Source organism: Eublepharis macularius, chromosome 7 (genome assembly GCF_028583425.1).
Source record: "Eublepharis macularius isolate TG4126 chromosome 7, MPM_Emac_v1.0, whole genome shotgun sequence".
In the NCBI taxonomy this organism is placed as follows: Eukaryota; Metazoa; Chordata; class Lepidosauria; order Squamata; family Eublepharidae; genus Eublepharis; species Eublepharis macularius.
In genome coordinates, this window is record NC_072796.1 from 83,298,589 (window position 1) to 83,323,976 (window position 25,388).

General features: G+C 37.9%; 1 protein-coding gene across 1 annotated transcript in view; it reads right to left on the reverse strand.

Moving 5' to 3' along the window:
* Window positions 1–25,388, reverse strand: part of PRKDC (protein kinase, DNA-activated, catalytic subunit) — a 187,385-nt gene that overhangs the window by 29,173 nt on the left and 132,824 nt on the right. Inside the window, exons 66-71 of the mRNA XM_054984623.1 lie at window positions 24,143–24,367; window positions 23,442–23,550; window positions 22,799–22,910; window positions 5,943–6,132; window positions 4,791–4,965; window positions 4,466–4,656 (exon numbers count right to left, since the gene is read on the reverse strand). Of these exons, the coding sequence (XP_054840598.1) occupies window positions 4,466–4,656; window positions 4,791–4,965; window positions 5,943–6,132; window positions 22,799–22,910; window positions 23,442–23,550; window positions 24,143–24,367 (1,002 nt within the window). The remainder of the gene's footprint in view (window positions 1–4,465; window positions 4,657–4,790; window positions 4,966–5,942; window positions 6,133–22,798; window positions 22,911–23,441; window positions 23,551–24,142; window positions 24,368–25,388) is intronic.

Below are 25,388 nucleotides of genomic sequence, written 5' to 3' on the forward strand. Positions count from 1 at the left end.
ATAAGCAGAAGAGAAAAAGAGAGGAGTGGCGGTCTGTGTAAAGAACCAACAACTTAGCATAATTGAGGAACTGCAAGATCCAGAAGGAAGTTGTATACTATTGAAAATCAAGCACCCAGGAGGGAGAATCTATACTTTAGTTACAATTTATGCACCAAATATTGCTAAAGAAAAATTCTATGGTAATTTTTTTGATCAATTGACTTTCAAGAAGGAGAAGTTATTATGAATGGAATGGGATATGAATGGAGTGTTGGACCCAAAGATGAACCAATCGGAAAAAAAAGGGGAGGGCAACTATCCAAGAATGCGCTGTACTATATGAAAACAATACATTTGACCGATGAGTGGAGAATTTTAAATCCCAAAGATTTAAAAAGCATTTGATAATCTCTCTTGGCCTTAAGTTTGAAAATTGGATAACAGGAATTTATGCAAAGCAAAAAGCGAAGATCTTAATTAAGTATTGACAGATGAATTGCAAATAGAAAAGGGTACTAGACAAGGATGCCCGTTGTCACCACAATTATTCATATTGGCAATGGAAATTCTCACTTCCAAGTTAAGGCAAGACCCCAAAATCAAAGGTTTAAAAGTGGATGATGAAGAATTCAAACTGAAATGCTATGCAGATGACATGGTTTTGACAATTTTGAACCCACAGGAGACAATATAAGATGTGATGGAACAGCTTATGAAGTTTGGTAAATATTCAGGATTCAAAATTAACAAGAAAAAAACAAAAAATTATCCCCAAACTTTTAACAAAGCACGAGGAAGAAAAAATTCAGGAAGTATCAGGATGTGAGATAGCATCAAACTCAGTGAAATATTTGGGCATTTATCTAACAAGACATAAAGACACTTTGTTCAGAGATAATTATGAGACATTGTGGAGGAGAATTGAAAAAGGTATGGAAAGATGGTCCAAATTAAATTTGTCTCGGATTCTAAGAATTTCAGCAATTAAAATGAACGTTTTACCAAAAATCAATTTTTTGTTTCAAATGTTACCAATTAGCATAAAAGATAAGACATTGAAGGACTAGCAAAGACAAATTAATCAATTCATCTGGAACAGTAAAAAACCAAGAGTAAGATACAAGGTATTACAAGATGAAACTTCCAGAGGAGGACTGGCAGTCCCAAATATCAAATTATATTATGAAGCAGCTGGTCTAGTTTGGATTATAGACTGGATAAGAAACCCCAAAGATAGACTAATACAACTAGAAGCGGTGGACTTGACAGATGGACTACAGAACCTCCTTTGGGTGGCAAAAAGATCAAGAAAGAAACAAGAAAGCCATGTCATAAGAGACAGCCTCATTCAAATTTGGGACTCGGTTGGAAGAAGAATAAGCCCGTTGATATCACCACTTTCATCAATTGAGGCTTTTTGTGACAAGAATCAGAGAAAAGATAATGACTTTATAACGTACCAAGACATGATAAACCTTCAAGGAAAGATAAAATCATGGCAAGAAATTCAAGACGAAGGGAAAAAAATACAATGGCTGACATATTTTCAGGCAGTTTCCAGAATACAAGAAGCCCTGAAGGAACTCAAGAGGACAGTTAAGGAATCTTACTGATTCTGAGAAAATAATCACGCAGAAAAAGGAACACATCTTGGGTCTAATATATAAACTTTTACTCCAATATGATACTGAAACAGAACAAGTTAAAGTGTGCATGATAAAATGGACACAACATTTTGGAGAAGAAATAACATTTCAACAGTGGGAGAACCTTTGGACAAAGGGTATAAAATTTACAGCAAGTCAAAAACTAAGGGAGAACTGGTACAAGATGTTCTTCAGATGGTACATTACACCAAAAGACATCTAGAAAATGGACAGGAAATATGTGGGGTTATTGTTGGGAATGTAAAGAAGCAGATGGTTCCTTTTATCACATGTGGCGAACATGCCACAAAAACAAAAATTTCTGGAAAGAAATACATGCTGAGATGCAAACGATTTTAAAATTTGATTTCGCCATGAAACCACAAACTATGTTGCCGGGAATACTACAAGAAAACCTAGACAGAAAATTACAAGAACTATTTAGATATTTACTGACAGTGGCAAGGGTGATATTTCCAGATGGAAGGAAGAAGAATGCCCAACTAGGGAAATCAGGAAAGAGAAGATGGCAGAATGTGCAGCAATGGCAAAACTGACAAGCTACTTAAACAGAAGACCAATGAGAGAATCTGAAGAGAAATGGGGGAATTATTTTACTTACAAAGGATAAAATGTATAAAATGTTTTAGTTTTAGAAATCTGGATAAGATAGTATACTGATATATTGTTATAGATAGAATATAAGATTAGGATCTGGTAAGATGGAAAATGGTTAAATATTAATGATGAGGTAGAATATTTGACACGGAAACTTTGGCATAAAGTTAAGATCAATAGAAATGATCTGTGTACAAGCATTAAATCATATTAAGATATAGCACTAAGAACGTACATGGAGACCGCTCGTTTTGACCCTTAGTAGATCCAAAATTGAACACTGAGTAGGAAAAAGAACGTATTTAGTTTGTGAAGGTAAATGTGAAAAAGCACAGAAGCTGATTAACTCTGATTAAGATATGTTTTGTGTACTCTGTATTTTAGTAACTCTTGTAGTGCAAAATCTTACAGTTCCTTTGACCCCATTATCCCTCTTTTTTCTGTACCCCCCTTTGTTCTGAAAAAAAAAAGAAAAGAAATTCTTGACATAAAAAGAGGATGGGAATTTCTATCATGCTTTGAGCTTCTAAACTCAGACCAAATACTGGATTAGATGGCCCTCCAAAGCAAAGCAAGTATTGGAATATAAAAAGAGCACTGTTGGATCAGAACAATGGTCCCTCTAGTCCAGCATCTCATTTCATGTAGTGGCAAATCTGTTGCCCTGAAGGGCCAACAAACAAGCCACAGAGGCCAAGCCCTTCCCCTGAAGTTGCCCCCCAGCACTGGATATGTTGCCACCTAGCACAGTGCTTATGTTCTTCTGTTAATAAAATGGAGAAAAAGATACATACTCTCTCTCTCTCTCTTTAGTGTATCAACTAGAACAATCTGTCAAAGCTGTAAACTAAATAAAGCAGAATTCGGAAAGGCCACAGTAACTGAAATATTCCTGGACTGCAAACATTATGAGTCAAGAAGGTAGTTCTGCCCAAACATTTATTAGTTACATGTTCTATCTCTTGGAACATTACAGGAAAATGAAAAGCTGGGAGAAACCGCTGATTAAATTTATATAGGGAAGTTAACAAGAGTTAAAATATTCACAATGCAGATATCTAAGAATGGTGATTTAGCAGTTAAGCCAGTAAATCAAGCCAGCAAGATAAAAACAAATTTATCTGAGTGCTGGAAATATCAAGACAATCAGGCATATTTTGAAGAGTTGCCCTTGTGTTAAAATATACCGTATGTAAGTTGTCACAACTACAACTACCAACATGTCAGAGATAAATTTTAGACTCTTAGCTTCATTATGGAATGATTTTGGGTCTGCGTCTGCAAATTTAGTAAGGGATAACAGGGTTGCACTTACCTGTAACTGTTGTTCATAATAATAACAACATCATAACATTTGATTTATATACCACCCTACAGGACAACTTAATGCCCAGTCAGAGCGATTTACCAAGCGTGTTATTATCCTCACGACAATCACCAGTTGAACCATATCCTTGCCAGTGGAAGGATTATGGCCCTGCCTGTTTTTGTGATGACTTTCTCCTCTGGTAATGCCCCTGGTGAGTAGGGGTCGAACAATTATGGATATTATGGATACTGGAGCCACCCTCCCTACCCAATGCGAGGGCACCCTGGGAGAGAGCAGCAGCAGCCCACCCCGGAATGGTTTTTGGGTGCCCTCGCGTCCAGCAGGCTTGTGCCTGGAAGAAGGATTTGCGTCTTCAGCAGCTCATTCAAAGCATGTACCCTGAGGTGCAGCTGTTTCCCTAGGTCCTTCCTGCTTTCTCCTTTCCCTTCCCCTTTGCTTTCTTCTGTCATTATTCTGTTCCATCCCCCACACCAAGTCCCCCAAAAGAAACATCACTTTTCCTCTGTTCCTTTCCAGTTTGTGAGGTGACAGGCAGGAGATAAGGGGAAATGCTTGGCATGCATGCGTCCTCCCACTCAGTTACTCCACAGCGCACACTCCCACCCCTGGCACCCCCTCTGGCGCCTCTGCGCCCAAGGCAGTTGTCGGACTTGCCTCTATTGATGCACCGGCCCTGCCCCTATAGCCTTTCTGTGAAAAACATTCACCTCCTTCCTAACATGCAAACAATGTAGTAAAAGCAGGATAGCACATACAAAAGACAAACAATACATAGCATGAGCAGTGGCTCAGACTGCTTCCTGACCTGTTCCATTATACAATCACAGAGTTTGTGGAAAGACAGAAACGAGGGGGGCTTCCCACTGCAGGCATGTGTAACATTTCTTACCTTTTCAATATCATCGGGCCTTTCTCCTGAAAGCACTAAGACTTTTCTAGCTTTTTCTTGCTCAATCTGCTCAAGGCATCTTGGATCCTTAGAAAGTGCATTGGCCATAATGTGGAAAGTGGTGCCCAGGAGAAGATTTTGGTTCCGCAAGATTAACATGTCCTTGCTCACAGTTTCAGACTTGGATTCATCTGCCGAACCAAGTATTATAAAATCAGCATTCTGACACAAATATTGTATATTCAGAAAACTAAATTAAAAACACAGCTTCTTAACACAGCATGATTACATTATGCATTGGAGGAAACTTACACAAACACATTACCTAGTAGTGAAATTGTTTTGAGTACTGTAAGTATTTGTTCAGGACTACTCTGGCTCCGGCTGCGACTGTGACTGAAGCGGCAATAGCTGTGGTTCCATCTCACCAGCCAGTCTCCTCTGGTCTTAGAATCTCTGTGCAGGTCCTTAAGAAGTTTAATGGCTACTGAGAAACTGTTCTACATTAAACAGATAAAAATGAAAAAATGCAATATACCATTACAAAAAACCATTGCAAGGGAACAAACATGTGGACCCTAAGGTTAGAAGGAATAAAAGAGTACTGGGATTCCTGCCCAATAGCACCTTAAAACCAACTAGATTTCCAAGGTACGAGCTTTCAAGCATTGACTTAACAAACAAAGGTTGTAAAGAAGCAAAAGATTGGATCCCAACAGCTTTTTCCACCCAACATCACACGACTCTGCTCCATAAAACATTCCCTATTCCACATGGAATTTGCACATGCATGTCTCATGAACCCCAGCATAACCTTTTTGAGTGATCAAAGGGAATCTTTCCTTTATTCCACCAGCAGGTTGGATCCAACCTGAAGTCCCTACATTTCAAAAAAGTATGTTTCAAAGAATAGCTGCTTGTTGGCAATTTATAATTCAGTATACACTTTTATTCTCACAGCAGGAAGCTGCTGTTTCAAGCTCAAACTGTGCTTAATTCCAAACCTGCTTCTTAAATAAGCACTTGCTAAGTGCCACTGAAACCAACAGGATACATTCACACGTTTAAGAAGAGAAGGAGTAAACAAAGTTTACAGAACCAGAGAACCAAAAATCTCAGCCTCCCAATGTATAGCAGGAAGGAAGCTCCAGCCATTAAACCTTTCCCCACCCAGTACTTCACACCATTCTAATTGACAGCATACCATAAGCAGGAGCAAGCACCATGTCCTCCCTAAAAGGCACTTCAGGCAGCAGCTAAAAAAAATTGCAGTAAGCAAGAAAATGCAAATAATAATTTCAAACCACTAAAGTGCAAATGTATAATTAAAGCTTTCTCTATTCTTTAAAAATACCTATCCAGTGTTCTAAATTTGAAGGCAGTTATGGTAAGACCAGATGTCTCAAAACACTTAAAACATACTATGTAGAAATTATATATTTGTGACAGATTAAAGGCTATTAAACAGAACAGTCACCTGTTTCCTGGCACTCTCTATCATCTTAATTTTCATGGTAAATTTACAGCTTCTAATCATGGAATTTATGTCTTCCTTCTCACTGTCCACTTCCATATTGTAATTAGCATCTCCCCCTCCATCTACTTCCATACTGTCTTCCAAGTGGCTATTAGGAAGTCGCTCCTGAATTTTGTTAAGAAACAAACATCTAAACAAAAATAAGAATACAAACACAATGTTTACAGAAATATAACTGTGGCTACAAAGATAATTTCATTCCATACCTCCACTTTCTAGAGGAAAAATTGGTGGAAAAACTGTAAGAACATAAAAAGATCAGACCAAAGTTCTACCTAATCCAACATCTTGTTTCTTACAATGGCCAACCATATGTCACCATCAAGTCTACAAGAAAAGGACAAAGGATAAATCCTCCCCTTGCTGTCCCCCAAACTGGTATCTAGAAGTTAACTTTTATAATCCTCTAACATACTCCCCCCCTCGTCATCTTCCTTCTTAACAAAAAAGCTGCTGCACACGGGGGCATTGGGGGTGGGTTGTCTGCATTTTCATCAAGCTTTCCACTATAACTCCAATATCACTTTCAATCTCATTCTCAGCCAGTTCAGACTCAGGAATTCCCCCCAGGAAAAGAATTGAAAATTTGGGAAAAATTGAAATGTATGCAATACTTACTGCCGTATCAAACCTAAACTAATTTTACTGCTTTAACAACATCAAATGCATCCTTTATAACTTACTTAACATATACAATTGCAACATTGACTTATTTCTGGAATTTAAAAGTTATAAATGCCTTAGTTTTCTACAAGCAAAATTACAAATATACTCAATATCTGAGAGAACTGCAAGCTCATGCACCCTATGCTACTTTAGCATATGCATCTTAATTTTTGCTATTTGAAAAGCAGAAAAACATGAGTTAAACAGAATGGAAAATTTGAATTTCACTTAGCATGAAGCTTCCTTTCTCGGTGGTCTAGGAGTGGGACAGTCCAGACATTTGGGAACGTTAGCTCCTTCTCTCTGAGGCAAGGTCAACCAACTTGACTGATCCTGGAAGGGGAAGGGCTCGTCCCATTGCTCGCCAGTTGTTTTTTTTTTGAGGGGCATTATAATATTGGTTGTTTTCTTTTCTTTTCTTTACAAATTTTTTTATTGGATTAGATTATAATATTCAACACATACATTACCCCCTTGTACGTCTATTTCTAACCCCCTCCCTTTCCTCCCCCCTTTTTAACTGACTTCCAACAGTTATCCAACCCTTAGTCTATCTTATTACTTAATTACTTAATATCTCGTATATTCTATTAAACACACACTTAATACTCTTTTCTCTAAGCTTGTTAAATCTCTACTAAGAATATCTCTCTGTAATACAAGTTTCCCTTTAAATACCTCAGTTAGACCATATATTCTACATAAGATAATGGTAGCATAGTAATATATATTAGCAATCAAGATATTAAAAATATAACATTATATCCATTTTACTTTCCATTTACTTAAATTCTTTACTTTCCACAATCATCCTGATTCTAATATTAGCTTAGACTCTAATATTCTATTACACACCCATCTTTTACTATTTCTTATTCTAAGCTTATTTTAAGTCTATAAGGTAACTGTTATACTCAAATATCCATTATATACTTTTTACTTAAGCTATATATTGTAAATAATATCTAACTAGCTTAATCTTATATATCCATAGTAAAACATCTATTATTTAATACTCTATATTTTTTAATTTTATCATAGCCCCAATGGTAGCTTAGATTTTTATAATTAAATTCCCCCTTTCCTGGTAAAGTCACTTCTCTCTTCTTCTATTACATTTCAGTAATTCTCGAACTGCCACAGTTCCCCTTTCACGTCCCATTTTTTTTCTAGATATTGTTTCAATTTCTCCCAATCTGCATTAAATTGTCCTGGATCAAGATCTTTAAGTTTTCTTGTCATTTTGTCCATCTCAGCCATGTACAGCAATTTGTAAATCCAATCTTCTGTAGTTGGTATTTCTTGTACTTTCCATTTCTGCGCATATAAAAGTCTTGCTGCTGTAATCATGTAAAATAACAATGTTCTATACTGCATTGGAACATCTTCCATTCCCAAGTTCAGTAGCAGCAATTCTGGGTTCTTATTTATTTGGGTTTGCAAAACCTCATTAATTACTTCAATTATATCTCCCCAGTATTGCTTCGCTACCTCACAAGTCCACCACATGTGGTATAATGATCCTTCATGTTTTTTACATTTCCAGCATTTATTCGACATATTAATATTTCCTAGCGCAATTTTCTTTGGTGTCAGGTACCAACGATAAATCATTTTGTAGACATTGTCTTTAATACTTGTACATGTCGTGATCTTCAAAGTCGTTTTCCACAGGTATTCCCACGCCTCCATTGTTATTTCTTTATGAAAATTTATTGCCCACTTCACCATCTGGACTTTTACTGTCTCATCCTCTGTAAACCATTTTAAAAGTACTTTATAAATCCTTGAGATTTCCTTTTTACCTTCTTGAAAAATTACATCTTCTAATTCTGAGTTCTCCATTCTTATTCCTCCTTTCAAACAATCCGAATTGTAAAGATCTCTGATCTGTCTATATTGAAACCATCCATAGCATGGAGACAACTCCTCCTCTGTTTTTATTCTCAATTTTGAAAATTCTACTCGTGTTATCTCCTTGTAAGTTAAACACTGCTGCTCGTTATCGACAGTTCTCGTATCTATTACTTCATACGGAACCACCCAGTAAGGAATTCCGTCTTGTAGGTAATTTTTATACTTCTTCCAAATTGTGAAGAGGCTTCTCCGAATATAGTGGTGTAAAAACATAGAGTCTGCTTTTACTTTATCATACCACAAATATGCATGCCATCCAAATATTTTTTTATATCCCTCCAAAGCCAGTAATTTGCGATTCTTCAGTGTCATCCATTCTTTTATCCATGCCAAACATATTGCTTCATGATATAGTCTTAAATTGGGCAGCTGCATTCCACCTCTCTCTTTGGCGTCCTGTAATACTTTCATTTTCACGCGAGGTTTCTTGCCTGCCCACACAAAGTCCGATATTTTCCTTTGCCATTTTTCGAGTTGTTTGGAGTCTCGGATAATTGGAATTGTTTGTAACAAGAACATCACTCTTGGCAATACATTCATCTTTACTGCTGCAATTCTTCCCAACCATGACAAATTTAACCTATTCCATTTTATCAAGTCTCGCTCTATTTGTATCCACAATTTCTCATAATTATTCTTGAATAGATCTATATTTTTCACAGTCAGTTCAATACCCAAATATTTTACCTTATTTGTTACTTCGCAGTCTGTTATTTCCATTAGTTCTTGTTGTTTCTGTTTGGACATATTCTTGCATAGTATCTTTGACTTCCTCTTATTTACAAAAAATCCAGCCAAGTCTCCAAATTCCTTTATTTTCTCCATTACCTTTGGCATGTTCTCAATTGGGTCGTCCACAATTAACATTATATCATCCGCAAACGCTCTGACCTTGTAGGAAAACTCTTTTATTTTTATTCCTCGGATTGCATCGTCTTCCCGTATCTGAATCATCAGTATTTCCAAAACCAAAATGAACAACCATGGTGACAAAGGGCAACCCTGTCTTGTACCTTTACCTATTGTTAATTTTTTAGTCACATCATCATTCACCACAATTGCTGCACTCTGGTCCCTATAAATTTCTTTCACTGCTCGTATGAACTTTTCTCCCATTTGCAGCTTTTCCATAGTGGCAAACATAAAGTCCCAGTTCAAATTGTCAAATGCTTTTTCAGCGTCCACAAAGAAGAAACCAACTTCTCTATCACAACGCTTGTCATAGTATTCAATAGCGTTTATAACTGTCCTTAGGTTATCTTTGATTTGTCTATTTGGCAAAAATCCAGCTTGCTCCTCCGCAATAAATTCAGACATCCATCCTTTTATTCTCTCAGCCAAAATCTTCGCAAAGATTTTGTAGTCATTGTTCAGCAACGAAATTGGTCTATAATTTTTAACTTGGTCAAATCCTGTCCCTCCTTAGGAATCAATGATATATTAGCTTCTCTCCAAGTATCGGGGATCCTCTGATCTTGCATAACTCCATTAATCACTTCTTTCAGGAAAGGCGCCAGTTCATTAACCATTACTTTATAAAATTTAGCTGTTAGTCCATCCGGACTTGGTGCCTTTCCTAATTTTGTTGACTGGATTGCCTCTTTTATTTCCTCTTCCGTCACTTCCCTATTCAATTTTTCTCTCCAACCTTCAGAAATTGCAGGGAGCTTCATCTTTTCCAAAAACCTCATTATAGAGTCTTTATTCACTTCCTTTTTTTGGTACAGCTTTGCGTAAAATTTAAAAAAAGCTCTACTAATGGCTGCCTGCTCCAAATATGTTTTATTCTCCTCACAAATTTTATTTATGATTCTCTTCTCTTTTCTTTTCTTCAGTTGCCACGCCAAATATTTCCCAGGCTTGTTTGCACCCTCAAACGACTTCTGGTTCATTCTCTTAAGATTCCATTCCAATTCTTTGTTATTCATTACCGTCAATTGTTCTTGTAGGATTTTAATATCCTGATATATCTTCTTTTTTCCTAGTCTCTTCTTAAGTTGTGTCTCTTTGGCTTTTATTTTCTCCATAATCTCTAACCTCTTCTCCTCTTTTTTCTTTCTAGCTCTTGCATTTAAATCCATTAGTATGCCTCTGGTCACTGCTTTATAAGTGTCCCATACCTTATTAGTCGAAACTTCCTTATTCATATTATGTTGTATAAAGAATCTGGTCTCTCTTCGCAACAATTCAATGTTTTCTTCTTCTTGCAAAAGATCTTCATTTATTCTCCATCCTTTTCTTTTATTTCTTTTCCCAAATCTCCACATAATTGGGTTGTGATCTGAGCCTACCATAGGCATTATTTCCACATCTTTAGTCCATAACGCTAAATCTTTGGAGGCCCAGATCATGTCTATTCGTGATAAAGTGAAATGTCTTGCAGAATAAAATGTATATTGTCTAGTTTTGGGATTCTGTCTCCTCCACACGTCTTCTAGAGTCTCTTGTTCCTTTATTGCAAAAAAAGACTTTGGTAGTAATCCTCTTTTCTTTTGTGCAGTTCCAGATTTCTTATCTTCATCCAAGTTAGTAACTCCATTGAAGTCTCCAGCTAAAATTATCTGATCATAAGATAGTTCATCCAGTTGTTTTCCCAAGTCCTCAAAATTTTTTTCTTTTGCTCCATTAGGTGCATATATTCCAATCACCAACAGCTTTTTTAAATTCCACATAATTTCCACTGCTAAATATCTAGCTTCCACATCACTCACTACTAATTTTGGCTGTAATTTTTCTTTTATATACAACACCACACCTTTTTTCTTTTTTTTTGAAGCAGCCACAAATTCACTTCCCAATTTTGCAAACTTTAAGTATTTTATGTCTTGCTTTTTAATACGAGTTTCTTGCAAACATACAATGTCACATTTTTGTTTTAATAGCCAATGGAAGATATTTTTTCTCTTATTAGGCGAATTAAGTCCGTTTACATTCCAAGATATTATTTTGCACTCCATAATCATAATCTTGTTGTTGGTAAGTCCTTTTCATTGTCCCTAATGAACTTTTCCATCTCCAATTCAGATCTGATGCGCTTTTTAGCTCCTCCGAATTCGAAGGACAGTCCTTCTGGTATTTCCCATCTATATCTTATCTTCATGTCCTTCAAAATCTGGACTAAGTCTTTATTTTTTTTCCGATCCAACAGCACCGATCTGGGCAATTCCTTCATAATAATCACCGCCTTGCCGTCGACCTCTAATGGATCCTGAAATTGTTTACTCAAAATCATTTCTCTTGTGTTTCTAGTCGTGAATTGCACAATCATGTCTCTTGGTAATTTCCTTTGGGTCGCCAGTTTGTTTTCATGCCATGTATCTCTTTGCAAGCGACCATGTTGGAACAATTAGTTCTTTCCCCTCCCAATCATTTTGTGCACCTATCAAACTGAACTAAAACACTAACATATTATTATTAACAGAACTTGGTTAACTATTTACATCCAAACTTGTAACTCTGTTATTGGATTCTTTATATTGCGTTCTACCAGCACACCCTCTTCTCCATATTCCAACTGGGTGGGTAGGACTGTCCCACTCCTGGGCCACCGAAAAAGGAAGCTTCACGGTAAGTAAAATTCAAATCATCCATTCTCCGGTGGTCCTAAGAGTGGGACAGTCCAGACATTTGGGACATAAATAAGCAGTTTGCCCCTTGGGTGGGTTAATTAATATCTGGAAATAGAGACTGTGTTGCAAAATCCTTCTGCCAAAAGCAGCCTTGGCAGATGCTATCCTGTCTATAAGGTCTTGTAAAGGAATGTACAGATTTCCATGTTGCCGCCTTACATATTGTTTCCATTGAAGGGAACGCTCTATATGCAGCTGAAGTGGCTGCCCACCTGAGTGGCCTGTAATACCTTCCGGAACTTGAAGTCCCTTTGCCCTGTATGCTACGATGATACATCTCCTAATCCACCTACTTAGGGTGGAGGTAGATACCCTTTGTCCCAATGTAGATTTTCTAAAGGACACAAACATACTATCTGATTTACATATTAATTTTGTCCTATCCATATAATAGCTTAGAGCTCTATGCACGTCTAGCCTGTGCCACTCTCTTCCTCATATTTTGGATTTTGGCAAAATGAAGGCAAGATTATTTCCTTACTTCTATGGAAGTGGAGTTTACCTTCGGAATAAATGCTGAGTCAGGCCTCAATACCACGTTATCATTGTGGAAGATGCAAAGTTCCTTATCCACGGATAATGCTCCCAATTCTGATACCCTTCTTGCTGATATTATTCCTACTAGAAAAATAGTTTTAAAGGTTAGTTCCTTCAAAGGACATGACTGCATTGATTCAAAGGGTCCCCTGGTTAGTGCCTTTAAAACTAAACTGAGATTCCATGTAGGGAATCTATGAATTGGAGGTGGATTTAATAATGTAGTTCCTCTCAGGAACCTTTTCATATGTGGATGTTGTGAGAGAGATTTTCCTTTGGTAACTCCCCTTATGGAGGGAATTGCTGACACTTGGAGTTTAAGGGTGCTAAGAGTCCCTTATCTAAACCTTCCTATAGGAATAGGAGAATTTCCTTTATCCTAGCTGTTAGAGGATCAATCCCCCTGTCCTGGCACCAATTATGGAAAACTTGCCATGTGTTGTTATAACTTCTATTAGTGGAATTTTTTCTAGATGCTAGCATGGTATGGATCACTCCCTCTGCATAACCTAGCTTTTGTAATTGGTTCTGCTCAACCTCCATGCTGTAAGGTTTAGGAGTGCCGGTTGTTGATGCTGTAATGATCCTTGTAAATCCTCTCTCAGTGGTAGACGCCATGATTATGTGACTGAAAACTCATCAGGTCTTGGAACCACATCCTTCTCGGCAAAAGGGTGCTATTATCATCAATTCTGCTTTTTGTTCCATCACCTTCTGTATCACCCTGTGAATTAATTGAATTGAAGGGAATGCGTATAACAGTTGTTGAGGCCACTTGGTGTTCAGGGCATCTGTCCCTATGGACCGAGGTTCCTTCCTTCTTGACATGAACTTTGGGACTTGGTGGTTCTATCTGTTTGCAAACAGATCTATTTCTGCCTTGCTGAACCTCTTGCATACCTGTTTGGAAGACTTCTCTGTTTAACATCCATCCCGTCTGGACCACAGTTTTCCTGCTTAGGAAGTCTGCAATTACATTTTCTCTTCCTGCAACATGCACTGCCTTCTAGAACTTTAGACTATTTTCTGCCCAATTGAAGATTGTACTGGCTTCCTTGTATAGAGTCTTGAACCTGGTCCCCCCTTGTTTTGTTACATAGGCTTTGGCCATCATGTTGTCGGTTTTTACCATTACGTTCTGTCCTGCCAGCACATCTTGGAACTTGAGTAGGCCCATTTTTATGGCCCTGAGTTCCAGTAAGTTCATGCTGTTGAGCCTGTCTTTTTTGGACCAGGTCCCTTGGGCCTCCTGTCCTGTATGTGTGCACCCCAGTCCCTGAGACTGGCATCTGTCGTCATAATGACTCTCTTTGGTTCTCTGAGTGGTACTCCCTCTTGGAACCTCGCAAATTCCATCCACCAGTTCATCTCTTGTCTTAGGGATGCTGGTATTTGTATCACTTTGTGATATTTGTGTGCAATGATGTCCTGGAATGGCAGAAGAAACCTCTGAAGTGGCCATGTGTGGAATCTCGCCCACTGTAAAGTGTCTTCATTCTTTTTTTAAAAAAACTTATTTTATTACCACAAACGACAAGCAAAGGTTCACATTGAGAGACAAAAACATACATACAAACATACATACATAAAACAAACAAACAAGAACATAGAGGGAGATATACCATTTAAACATTTTACAGAATTTTTTTCTTATTACTTAATAACTCATCCGTAATACCCATATCTTAACTAAACATAAAACTTAGACTTTACTGCGAAGATATCTGCATTTTTTCTGCTTGCTTCAGCCTATCATTTGTTGCCAACCTTACAACTCTAATTTTCAAATCCACAGATCATTAGTTCTGACTTCTCTTTTATATACAGAAAGTCCATGAAAGGTTTCCAGATCTTCACAAAATTTGCTGTCGTTTTGTCCCTCAGCAGTTCCATTAATTTTGCCATTTCCGCGATCTCCAACATCTTTATTAGCCAATCATCTACTGTTGGCAATTTATCCGATTTCCAATATTGTGCGTAAATTATTCTTGCAGCTGTTGTCATGAATCTAATCAAAATTCCAAATTCATTTTCTACTGAAATATCCACTAAACTCAATAGACACATCTCTGGCTTTAGTTGCAGGTTGGTCTTTAATATTTTTTGCATTATTAGATGTATTTGTTTCCAATACTTTTTAGCAACCGGGCAGGACCACCACATATGGTAGAAGGAACCCTCATTTCTTTGGCACTTCCAACATTTGTTTGACATCCCCTTATACAGCTTTGCTAGTATTTGTGGGGTCATGTACCACCTATACATCATTTTATAGACGTTTTCTTTCAAGTTATAACATAATGTAAATTTTAGACCATAATTCCACATTTTCTCCCATTGCTCCATATGGATATTATATCCAAAGTTTTTAGCCCATTTAACCATACAGTCCTTCACTTGTTCTTCTAGTTCAACTTTTAGCATAAATTTATACATTCTAGATATTAAGTGATATTTTTTACATAGCTCTTTTTCAAATGTACTAGTAGTTTCCTCCACACCATACATTTTAAGATCATTTTTAAACCTTTCTGATAGTTGCATATACGCAAACCACTGACAGTCAAAGGCTCTCTCTTTCAATTCCTCTCTAGAATGCATTTTTGTCTCCCCTTGTGAGAAATTACATAGATCATGGTATGTTAACCACTTATCTTTATATACTATTTCCCTTCTAAATAATGCCTCATGTGGTGAAAGCCATAATGGTATTTTTACTGTTATTCTTGCCTTGAACTTATTCCAAATTCGTATCAGGGCTTAACGTATGATATGGTTCTTAAAATCTGCATTTACTTTAATCTTATCGTACCACAGGTATCCATGGCACCCATATCTTAAATCATGTCCTTCTAATTCCAGGAGTCTCCTATTCTTTAACTTTATCCAGTCCTGTAACCAAACTAAACAGGCAGCTGCATAATATAGTTTTAAATACAGCAGCCCCAATCCACTCCTTTGCATCTTGCAAAAGCTTTTGTTTAATATGTGGTTTTTTCTTTGCCATATAAATTTCATTATATCTCTTTGCCATAACTCTAAGTGCTTTTCAGAGCTTAAAATTGGGATTGTCTGAAACAAAAACAGCAATCTTGGCAGAACATTCATTTTAATAACAGAAATTCTACCTAACAACGAAAGTTGTAATTTCTCCCATCTTTCTAGGTCTTTTTTGATTTCATTCCATACCTTGACATAGTTGTTTTGGAACAACATCGTATTTTTATTTGTTAGTGTTACTCCTAAGTATTTAACCTTTTTTATTGTAAATCCTGCTTTTTCCATCAGCTGGCTTTTCTCTTTTTCCTGCATATTCATTGTTAGCATCTTTGTTTTTCCTTCATTAACTTTAAAACCTGCTACTTCACCAAATTCCTTTAGTTTGTACATTAATACCTCTATTCCCTCTAGGGGATCTTTTAAGGTGAAGACCAGGTTGTCTGCAAATGCTCTTAGTTTATACAATTCTTTTTTAACTTTAATACCATCGATCTTACTTTCCTCTCTAATGGCTCTATTTAACACCTTGAGTACCAATATAAACAGGAGGGGCAACAGTGGGCAACCTTGTCTTGTTCCCTTTTGCACTTCGCATACGTTGGTTAATTCTCCATTAACTATTATTTGTATATTATAAATAGCTCTCACCCAGTTATAATAAATTCTTGTAGGACCAATTTCAGCCTTCTGGCCAATATTGTGGCAAATAACTTATAATCATTATTTAGGAGTGATATGGGCCTATAGTTTTTCACTTCACTATGGTCTAGACCTTCTTTTGGGATCAAAGTGATATTAGCTTCTCTCCACGTCTCTGGGATCTTCCCCTCCTTTATAATTGTGTTCATTGTTGATTGGATAGGTAACAATATCTCATCCTGAAATAATTTATAGTAAATTGCTGTCAGTCCATCTGGACCAGGTGCTTTCCCTCTTTTTAAATTTTTAATTGCATCTACCACTTCATTTATGGTAATTGGATTCTTCATCATGGCTCTTTGTTCTTCCGGTATCCGTGGCAAGTTTGGGTTCTTCAGATAATTTTCTAGTTTCCTTTGGGATACCTCTTGTTTCTTAAATAACAAAGAGAAATATTGAAATACAACTTTTTGTATGTCTTTATTTTCAGTGACTATTTTATCTTTTTCTTGTAATTTTACAATTAATGTTCTCTCTTTCTTTTCTTAGCCTGTACACTAGCCATCTTCCTGGTTTATTAGCTTGTTCAAAGTGTCTCTGTTTTACAAATTTCAAATTTTTCTCCATTTGATTTACTATTAATATTGACAACTGCTGTTGTAACATTTTTATATAGCTTAGCAATGTTTTATTTACCTGGTGTTTTTATAAGTTCTCTTTCATTTTAATTTCTTTTTCTAACTGGGCACTGTAAAGTGTCTTGACAGGATACCATCATTCCTAAGAGATATGCTAGGAGCATCACTGTCACCTTGTCTCTTCTCTGTACTGCTGTTACCGTAGAAAGTATCTTCTGTTGTCTTTCTTGAGAGATAAATATTTTGTCTTGTACTGTGTCTAACAGAACATCTAGATGTACTATCTTCTCCTTCGGTATTAGGCTCTTCCCTTCGTTGATCACAAACCCATGTTTCCACAGACATTCTGTGATTTGTGCTACTGCCTTTAGGCCTGTCATCAACGATGGTGCTTTGATCAAGATGTCCAAATACAGGAACAGTGCCACTCCCTGCATCCTTAATGCAGCTATTAGTGTCACTAACACTTTTGTGAAAACCCTGGGGGATGACTTTAGGCCAAAGGGCAGAGCTCTGTACTGGAAGTGTTCCCTGCCATACACAAAGTATAGATACTTTCGATGAGATTCCTTTATGGGTATATGTAAATAGGCCTCTGATAGACCTATGGAGGCCAAATTGTCTCCTTTTGGGACGGATGCTGTGACGTACTTCAGTGTTTCCATCCTGAACTTGCATGTCCTGATGTATTTGTTCAGCCACTTCAGGTCCAGGATGGCTCTGACATCTCTGTTCTTCTTTGGTACAGTAAAGAGTACCGAGTAAACTCCTTGAAGCTCTGTATATTCCAGGCACAGGTTCTATTGCCCTATTTCTATCAGATGTTGGATGGCTTTTGTTATTTGCTGGTGTTTCTGTTTCGATGAATTCTTTGGCAACTGTATAAATTGAACTGCAGGGAGTATCCCTAGTCAGTGTCTTTTACTTATCTGTCATTGATTGTTGCCATAAGGTTGGAAAACTTTGTAATCGTCCTCCTATTTGAATGGACTCCATTGTTGGTGAGTCATGCTGAGGATCCTTTCTTTTGAGTCTTGGAGTACTGATTCAACTTGGGGAAGGATGTTGATCTGTTCTCTGTTCGGGTCTTGGTCTGCCAGCATCCTCGGGAGGTTCCGGTGTTTCCCACACATGAGGTATATTTGTGTTCTCAAAAGGACTGAAATCTTTTTCTTGGCTTTATTTCCTTCCTCTTCAATGGTAAATCTTCTTCTTTTCCTTATCTCCACCACATATTTTTCTAGAGCCTCTCCAAACAGTTTCCCCTCTGTAAAGGAGATTGTTGCCACTTTGGCTCATGCCATGGGGTCCACATCCCAGTTTCTTAGTCAGATGTACCTTCTGGCTGCAACATTAAGGCCTATAGCCCTAGATGACATTTGAAGAGCATCTAGAGAAGCATCAGTGGCAAAGGCTTAGCCAGCGCTATCTTCTTCACCTCATCCTTGATTTCCTTAGGTACACTGCTGTCTGCTGCAGCCAGGCCCAATGCCCAGGAGAATGCTGCTCTTGCAAATAAGGAGCCTGTCGCTGAGGCCCTTAGAGAGGTTGAGGTTTCAAAATTCCTACGTAATGCCTGTTCTATTTTCCTGTTGCAGGGGTCCTTGGGTAGATCTTCGGCATCCATAGGCAGCACTGTTGGATGCTAGGCTGGAAACCAGGTAATCCACCACTGGTAACTTAATTTTTCTTGCTGCTTCAGGAACCAGTGAGTAAAACTTATTAAAAAATGACTGGTTGGTTTTTGGTCTTGCTGGATTCTCCCAGTCACCTCTCATTAAGTTGTAAAAGACTGTGGGTAAGGGGACTCCAAACTGAATGCCCCCATCTTAGGTAATGCTCTCTCGGAGCCTAGTGGAAAACCTGGGTCTCTCTCCTCTTTTCCCAAGGGAGTCTGAGGAATGTCCAGTACTCTTAGAACCTTAGGTAGAAGTCTAGCATAAACCGCTTGAGGGAACAACCTAGTTTGTAATGGGGCTGAAACTTCCTCCTCTTCCTCTGATAGTCCCCCCTCTTCGTTAATTGAAGAAGAGTCTGATATCTCAGAGTCAGAGTGCATTACGCCCCGCCCCCCCCCCCCCCCGCCAAGGTTCATAATCACTTTGGCTGGCAGTATCATCCTCCCTTCACTTTTCTGATTTGGGAGGATAAGGGAGGACTTGGCCTGTTTGGGTCTTTTGGAGGTAGAACCTCTGCCAGACTGTCTTCCCTGTCTATCTGCTGAGCATGATGCTTCATTGTGATTGTCTTTTAAAACCTCTATAAATTCTCTTTTAATTTCTGCTCTTAGCCATGCTAAAAGGTTAGACTTGGCTTCTTGGTTTGAGAGATACAGATCTTCAGTAGTTTCCCCTTCACCATGGTGAGGTGGTTGGGCATGGGGCGGGGGGGAGCTAGGTAGATCTAAATCACATATAGCACCCTCTGTGCCCACTGCTGTGCTAAGTCTTACTTCGGCTGCCATTCCTGCCAAAGCTCCTTTCCCGCCAAATAAACGTACAGTTAGTTTAGGGAAAGTGAAAACAAGTGGTGAAAAAAACTCCCCTGCTTTAAAGTAGCTCTTTCTAATTGGGTGCTTCATGGGTTAATTATTGGGCAGGTTCGTTTACCACAATTCAGCTGGTGTGCCCTTTGAAGCTCTGTATGTGGCCAGGTCATGCTGACTGAAGCCTACTGGCTCCAGACTCAACTGCGCCCCCATCAATCATCAGCCGGTGGAGGTGGGGGGGCGGCTCTCTTTGCCCAAGGGCGTGAGAGGCCTCACAGGAGTTGATGCAGATGCCATGGATCTACACAAAAACCTATTTCCGTTGGCTCTGCTGCTTGCTTTCATGTCACCAGTGAAGGGGGAAGAGAAGGAGAGATGCCTTTCTGTCCACAGTGAGCTGATGAGAATTTCTGTCTTAACAATCTGTAGTCCAGGATCGTTGCTCTAACGGAGCAAATGGTAAACGTTCTGCTCTGAGGCAGGGCCAGAAAAAAACCTGGTGAGTGACGGAACGAGCCGCTCCCCTTCCAGAATCAATCAAGTCGACTGACCCTGGCCTTAGAGAGGAGGAGCTAACGTCCCAAATGTCTGGACTGTCCCACTCCTAGGACCACCGGAGAAAAAACAAGCTTTGTAGCAAATAACATAAAATATATGATTTGGTCAGGAAAAGGGGCAAACACAATGAAACAAAAAAACGTATTTTGATATGTAGTTAAACTTTATAACATTAAAGCATTGAATTTTTCTGAACTGTATTATTAGCATTACACATGATAGAATTTTAATTATGTTCAAAATTAGTCACATTCAATAATAAAAGTATCAGCAGCACCTCAAGATTCTAATCAGAGTAAGTTCCTGAAACTTCTGATTGTGAGCCTTCAATTTTATCTTTATGCAGCTCTTTGGAAAATGTGAGGCTTGCATCAACTGAAACAAGCTACTCTTTCTAGGTGCAAAAATGCATCTTAGATTTAAGAACTGTTTATGCTTACAGCATGCCCACATTGCATTTCACTCATTCTAAAAGAGAAAATATTTTAAAGTTTTTTTCCAGAACTTCTCAACATTTCTAATTTTCCACTGGAAAAATTGAAAAAAAAAATGGGCCTTGGAAAAAGAATGGGGGAAAAAAATCTTCCCCTGAATTTTTACATTTCCCCCCTGAGCCTTCATATCTCTACACATACCCAACTTAAACTTCATTTGCTATGCTGTTGCCTACTCAGCCAATTTAGAGAGATCCTCCTGCAGTTCTTCACAATCCACCTTAGTTTTTACCATCCTGAATAATTTGGTATCATCTGCAAACCTGGGTTCTACACTACAAGCCCCCAATTCCATATCATTTATGAGCAAATTAAATAGCGTCAGTCCCAATACCAATCCTAGTAGGATCCCACTGTTAACTTCTTTCCACTGGGCCAATTTTAGTGGTGCTACATACACTTATTGGTAGATTAACAAGTTCACACTTGAGCTCTTTAAGAATGCTTTGTTGTATGCCATCTGGACCTGCAGACTTACTAGTTTTCAGTTTGCTTGGTAGCCTTAGAGCCAAAACACACGTTAAGAAATACCTAGGTTCAGCACGTGTTCTCTTACCTCAAGGTTTGCCGGGATCTGTAGGCATCCTGGAAGCTTAAAGTAGGCGTCCTGGAAGCTTAAAGATCTGTAGGCGTCCTGGAAGCTTAAAGTCCTGGAAGCTTAAAGGCGTCCTGGAAGCTTAAAGCTTAAAATACAGGTGCCTGTATTTCCCTTCCCCTTTTTGCTGCTCTGTAAATGCTAAACTTTAAGCTTCCAGGATGCCTACAGATCCCGGCAAACCTTGAGGTAAGAGAACACGTGCTGAACCTGGGTATTTCTTAACGTGTGTTTTGGCTCTTAGAACTTCATCTCTCATCAACTCAATTTTACTCAGTTCTTCAGACACCCTTCCTAAAAACCGAGGTTCTGGCTCGGTACGTGCCCCACATTTTCCACAGTGAAAACAGATGTAAAGAATTCAGTTTTTCTGCCATTTGCCCATCTTTCTTAAGCAATCCTTTTATTCCTTTGTTATCCTCCCTGGCTGGCCCCCCTGGCTGGTTTCCTGCTCTGGATATTTTTAAAGAAATGCATATTGTTTGTCATCTGCTCCTCAAATTCTCTTTCAACTCACCTTAACATGAGCTTACATTTGTTTTGGCAAAACCTGTGCTCCTTTTTGTTCACCCTTATTGATGAAACCTTCCACATATTTTTTTTAAAAAAGAAGCCTTTTTGCCAAGTTATTAACGACACAGGCATTCTTTGAAACTTGGTGGTACCCTTCCTGATTTGAGGTACACATTCTATTTGGGCCTCAATTAGTGTAGTTTTAAATACTTTCCATGCGTCCTGGATAGATTTGACTCTCTTAATTCTCCTTTTAACTTCCTTCTAACTAGTCCCTTCATTTTAGCAAAGTTGCTTCTTCTGAAATCAAAAGTAATTGTTTTAGACTTGGAAGACAACTTTCTGTTGACATGAATGACTTAACAGCACGGTGGTCACTGTGCCCATTCAGTGTAACATTTGCTACCTCCAGATGGCTCTGTGACCAACTGCTCCAATGTACAATCATTTATGATGCCTAGACAGCTTGTTTCGATGGTGTGACTCAAGCACATATTTGTCCAATCGATGTGAGAGTAACTGAAGTAACTCTGTATTATAATATTGGTTCCCTTGGTCACTTCCCTTATTTCCCTCTCTGTGAGATTTGCCTCCTGGTTTTGATCAGAAGGGCAACAGTACACCCCCCCCCTTTTTAAGTAAGCCTTAGGGCCCAATAGCAATGAACTATTTAAACTCTTTGTACACTGCTTTCATTTTTACAGACACTCAAAATGCATTGATCTGTTATAACAATATGTAGCAGGTTTCATTGTGTATGACAGACAGTGAAAACCTAAACAGAATTACCCCAGTTTAAGCCCACTGATTTCAATTGGCTTAGAATGGAGTAACTCTGTTTAGGATTTCACTGAGAATTTTAGTAATGTAGTTTAACAATCACTTTCTAATGAGTGTGACAAACAGCTGGCATCTAAAATAAGGACAAACAATTAAAAGCCTTACCAATTACTCTGGTGGTCACATGCATTTACTATTAAACAACTTATTGCCATGCCTACAAACAACTTTTGTTCCTCATATTCATAACAGAATCATTTACTTCTCCAGGAACATATAAAATTTCTTAACTGAGTAACAGCTACATGTAATCACAGTTAACGGAAAACAGCCTGCAGTTACCTGTTAGTAATGATATCATCCCAAATGTTCATAGGATCCATTTTGGTATCTGGATATCTGTTCATCCAAATATTGATAAGTCTCTTCAGGGAAGCCCGAGAAGCTATATTACCTTTGTTTTAAAAAAATAAAAAATAAAAATCAGGTTCACTACAAGACAATGCAGGACAAAAACTTTAAATCCTAAAGAACTAGCATGGATGGTACCAGATTTTACTTCTCTATTTGGTATGCAATGGTTCCGACCCAGTCAGATGAAACATCATTGTTTATTTTTTTAAAGCTGCTCTCCTGCTCACTAGAATCTGTTTCTGTTAGCTTCCTGCTTGTCAAAAAATGGTTTCTGATTCAGTGTAGGAGAGTTGCGGCTTTAAACAAAAATTTCAAAGCATTCCAGTCTTATTGTACCACATTGCTCTGGATCAGAAGCAACTTATCCAAAAAGCTGATAGCAGGAACAGCAACCACCAAGAAAAGATGGCACCCACTATTTTAAGCTAAGACAATATTCCTCTTTGGGAAATATTACCAGACTTACGTCTGACCTGGACTGAAATTTGTTATAAGCTTACAAGTCAACTATAAGGAAATATCTACTAAATATATGTGAGAGCATCTCATCAAGAAAGAGAGATATACTTACTTGGTTTGTTTATAAAGTTGACAAAATCCTGTATTTCAATTAAAGCCTGAATTGACTGCAGCTTGGTAAGTCGACTCTGGTGTAATAATGAATCAATATTGGAGTAGTTCTGTATGGAAAAAACAATTCATTTTGAACTACTATCCAAAGGAGTCTCCTGTACGCTATGATTTCCCCTCTGAAATACTTATCCCAGATAACCTCAAAGAATCAGAATTTTATTGATCAGCCTCATTTATCCTTTTTATGCCCATGGAAGAACATGCACAACTTCACTACGTCATAAAAACCTCAGGGGAAAAAAATACATGCAATACTTTTTATTAAAACAAATCAAAATGACATAGCATAGTATGCAAGTTTTTGAGTTCCCCAGAATTCTTGATCAGATTGGAATTTTTTAAAGGGAGAGTTAGAAAAAAGATGTTTAAGACCATGATCTTAAGACATTAGTGTGTTCCTACTGGAGAATCATGCAAACTTAGTAAGCTCTGCACTGTGTGGCAAAGTTCGTATCAGAAACCTGTGGCCTATAGGGAAGACAATGATAAGAACAATGACAGCCTCCACTGGAACATAACATGGCTATTTGGAATTTCTATAATGCTTCAGCATGGCTAATGCAATAAAGTTCAACTAATATCAACTTGCAATATCTGCACTGCTTTTAGAGAACTGCATCAGATGTACTTGAATATTACCTGCATGAACACCTGCATGGCATTATTGATGTAGTATTTGGCTCTATCAAAATCATCCTGCAAAATGTAGAGAAGACTCAGCTCTTGACTGTAGTACATTTCTATAAGAGCTTTCTTCTGTTCTGTCTTCATAGCCTCATCAATAAATGTCAACAGGGCCTGGTCATCACCACCATGAAGGAGCAGCTTCAGCTTGCTGCGAATTATGTATGGTAGATAGGTTTCCTGCAAGTGAGGAAGAATAGTGGATCATCATGCTGCTTTTGACATACAACTTGTTACCCTGATCTGTAAGCCTGATGTTTTACTAATGTATTTAGACAATACGCAGTTCTAATTAAGCTGTTTCTAGTTTTGACCCAGAGATTAATACTATGTACAGGTGTGAAAACTCAGGGAAAAAATAAGGGAAAAATGGAAATTTGAGTGAAGCATTGAATAAAAATCCTTTGAAATATCTCCTGCCTGGCGGAATAAGTGATTTTCAGGACAAATTTTTAATACATCCAAAAAGTATTTTGAAAAACATGGTGTGTGGGGGGGAGGGAAATCCTATGATATATATTCATTTTCTTTGGGGATAAGTACAATGTGTTTTAAGATAAAGTTTTATTCACTCAAAATGTACAGCATAAAAAAGTTGGAGGACTTTCCCCCCACAATGTTTCCATTGGGAGATTTAGAAAATTTGCAGGAACTCTGAAAAAACTCCTATGAAATATATTACTTCCTTTGGAATGAGTGTAATGTGCTAAGATAACATAGGACACAACATTTTGCAGCTCTCTCACTTAAGTATTGGGTGTATTTGCACTTTTTCTTGTTGAAAACTAAGGCATTCATACTTTTAAATTCACAAACATGACAATTAATACAATGCCATAAGCTAAGTTCTAAATGATGCATTTTATATTGTTACAGCAGGAAAACAGGTTAGCGTTTGATAGGAAAATAAAGATGGGTGTATATTTCATTTTGCCCCAGGAAAAAAACAGAATCAGAAAAATCCTCAGAGTTTAAAATTTCTGGAAAATTTACATCTCTAATGCTAGGTTGAAAGTTCCCCACAGAATGGAGAGGCTGAAATCAATCTATGATTGATCTGCTTTTTTTTCTCATTAACACAAATGTAAAGGCTTCTAATTTGTTCTGAGTGGAAGCTGTGTTTAACATCCCCACCTACCCCATTTTCTCCATAGCTGCTGTTTGCCCCATGGATGGAAAAATGTAACTAAACCATATATGT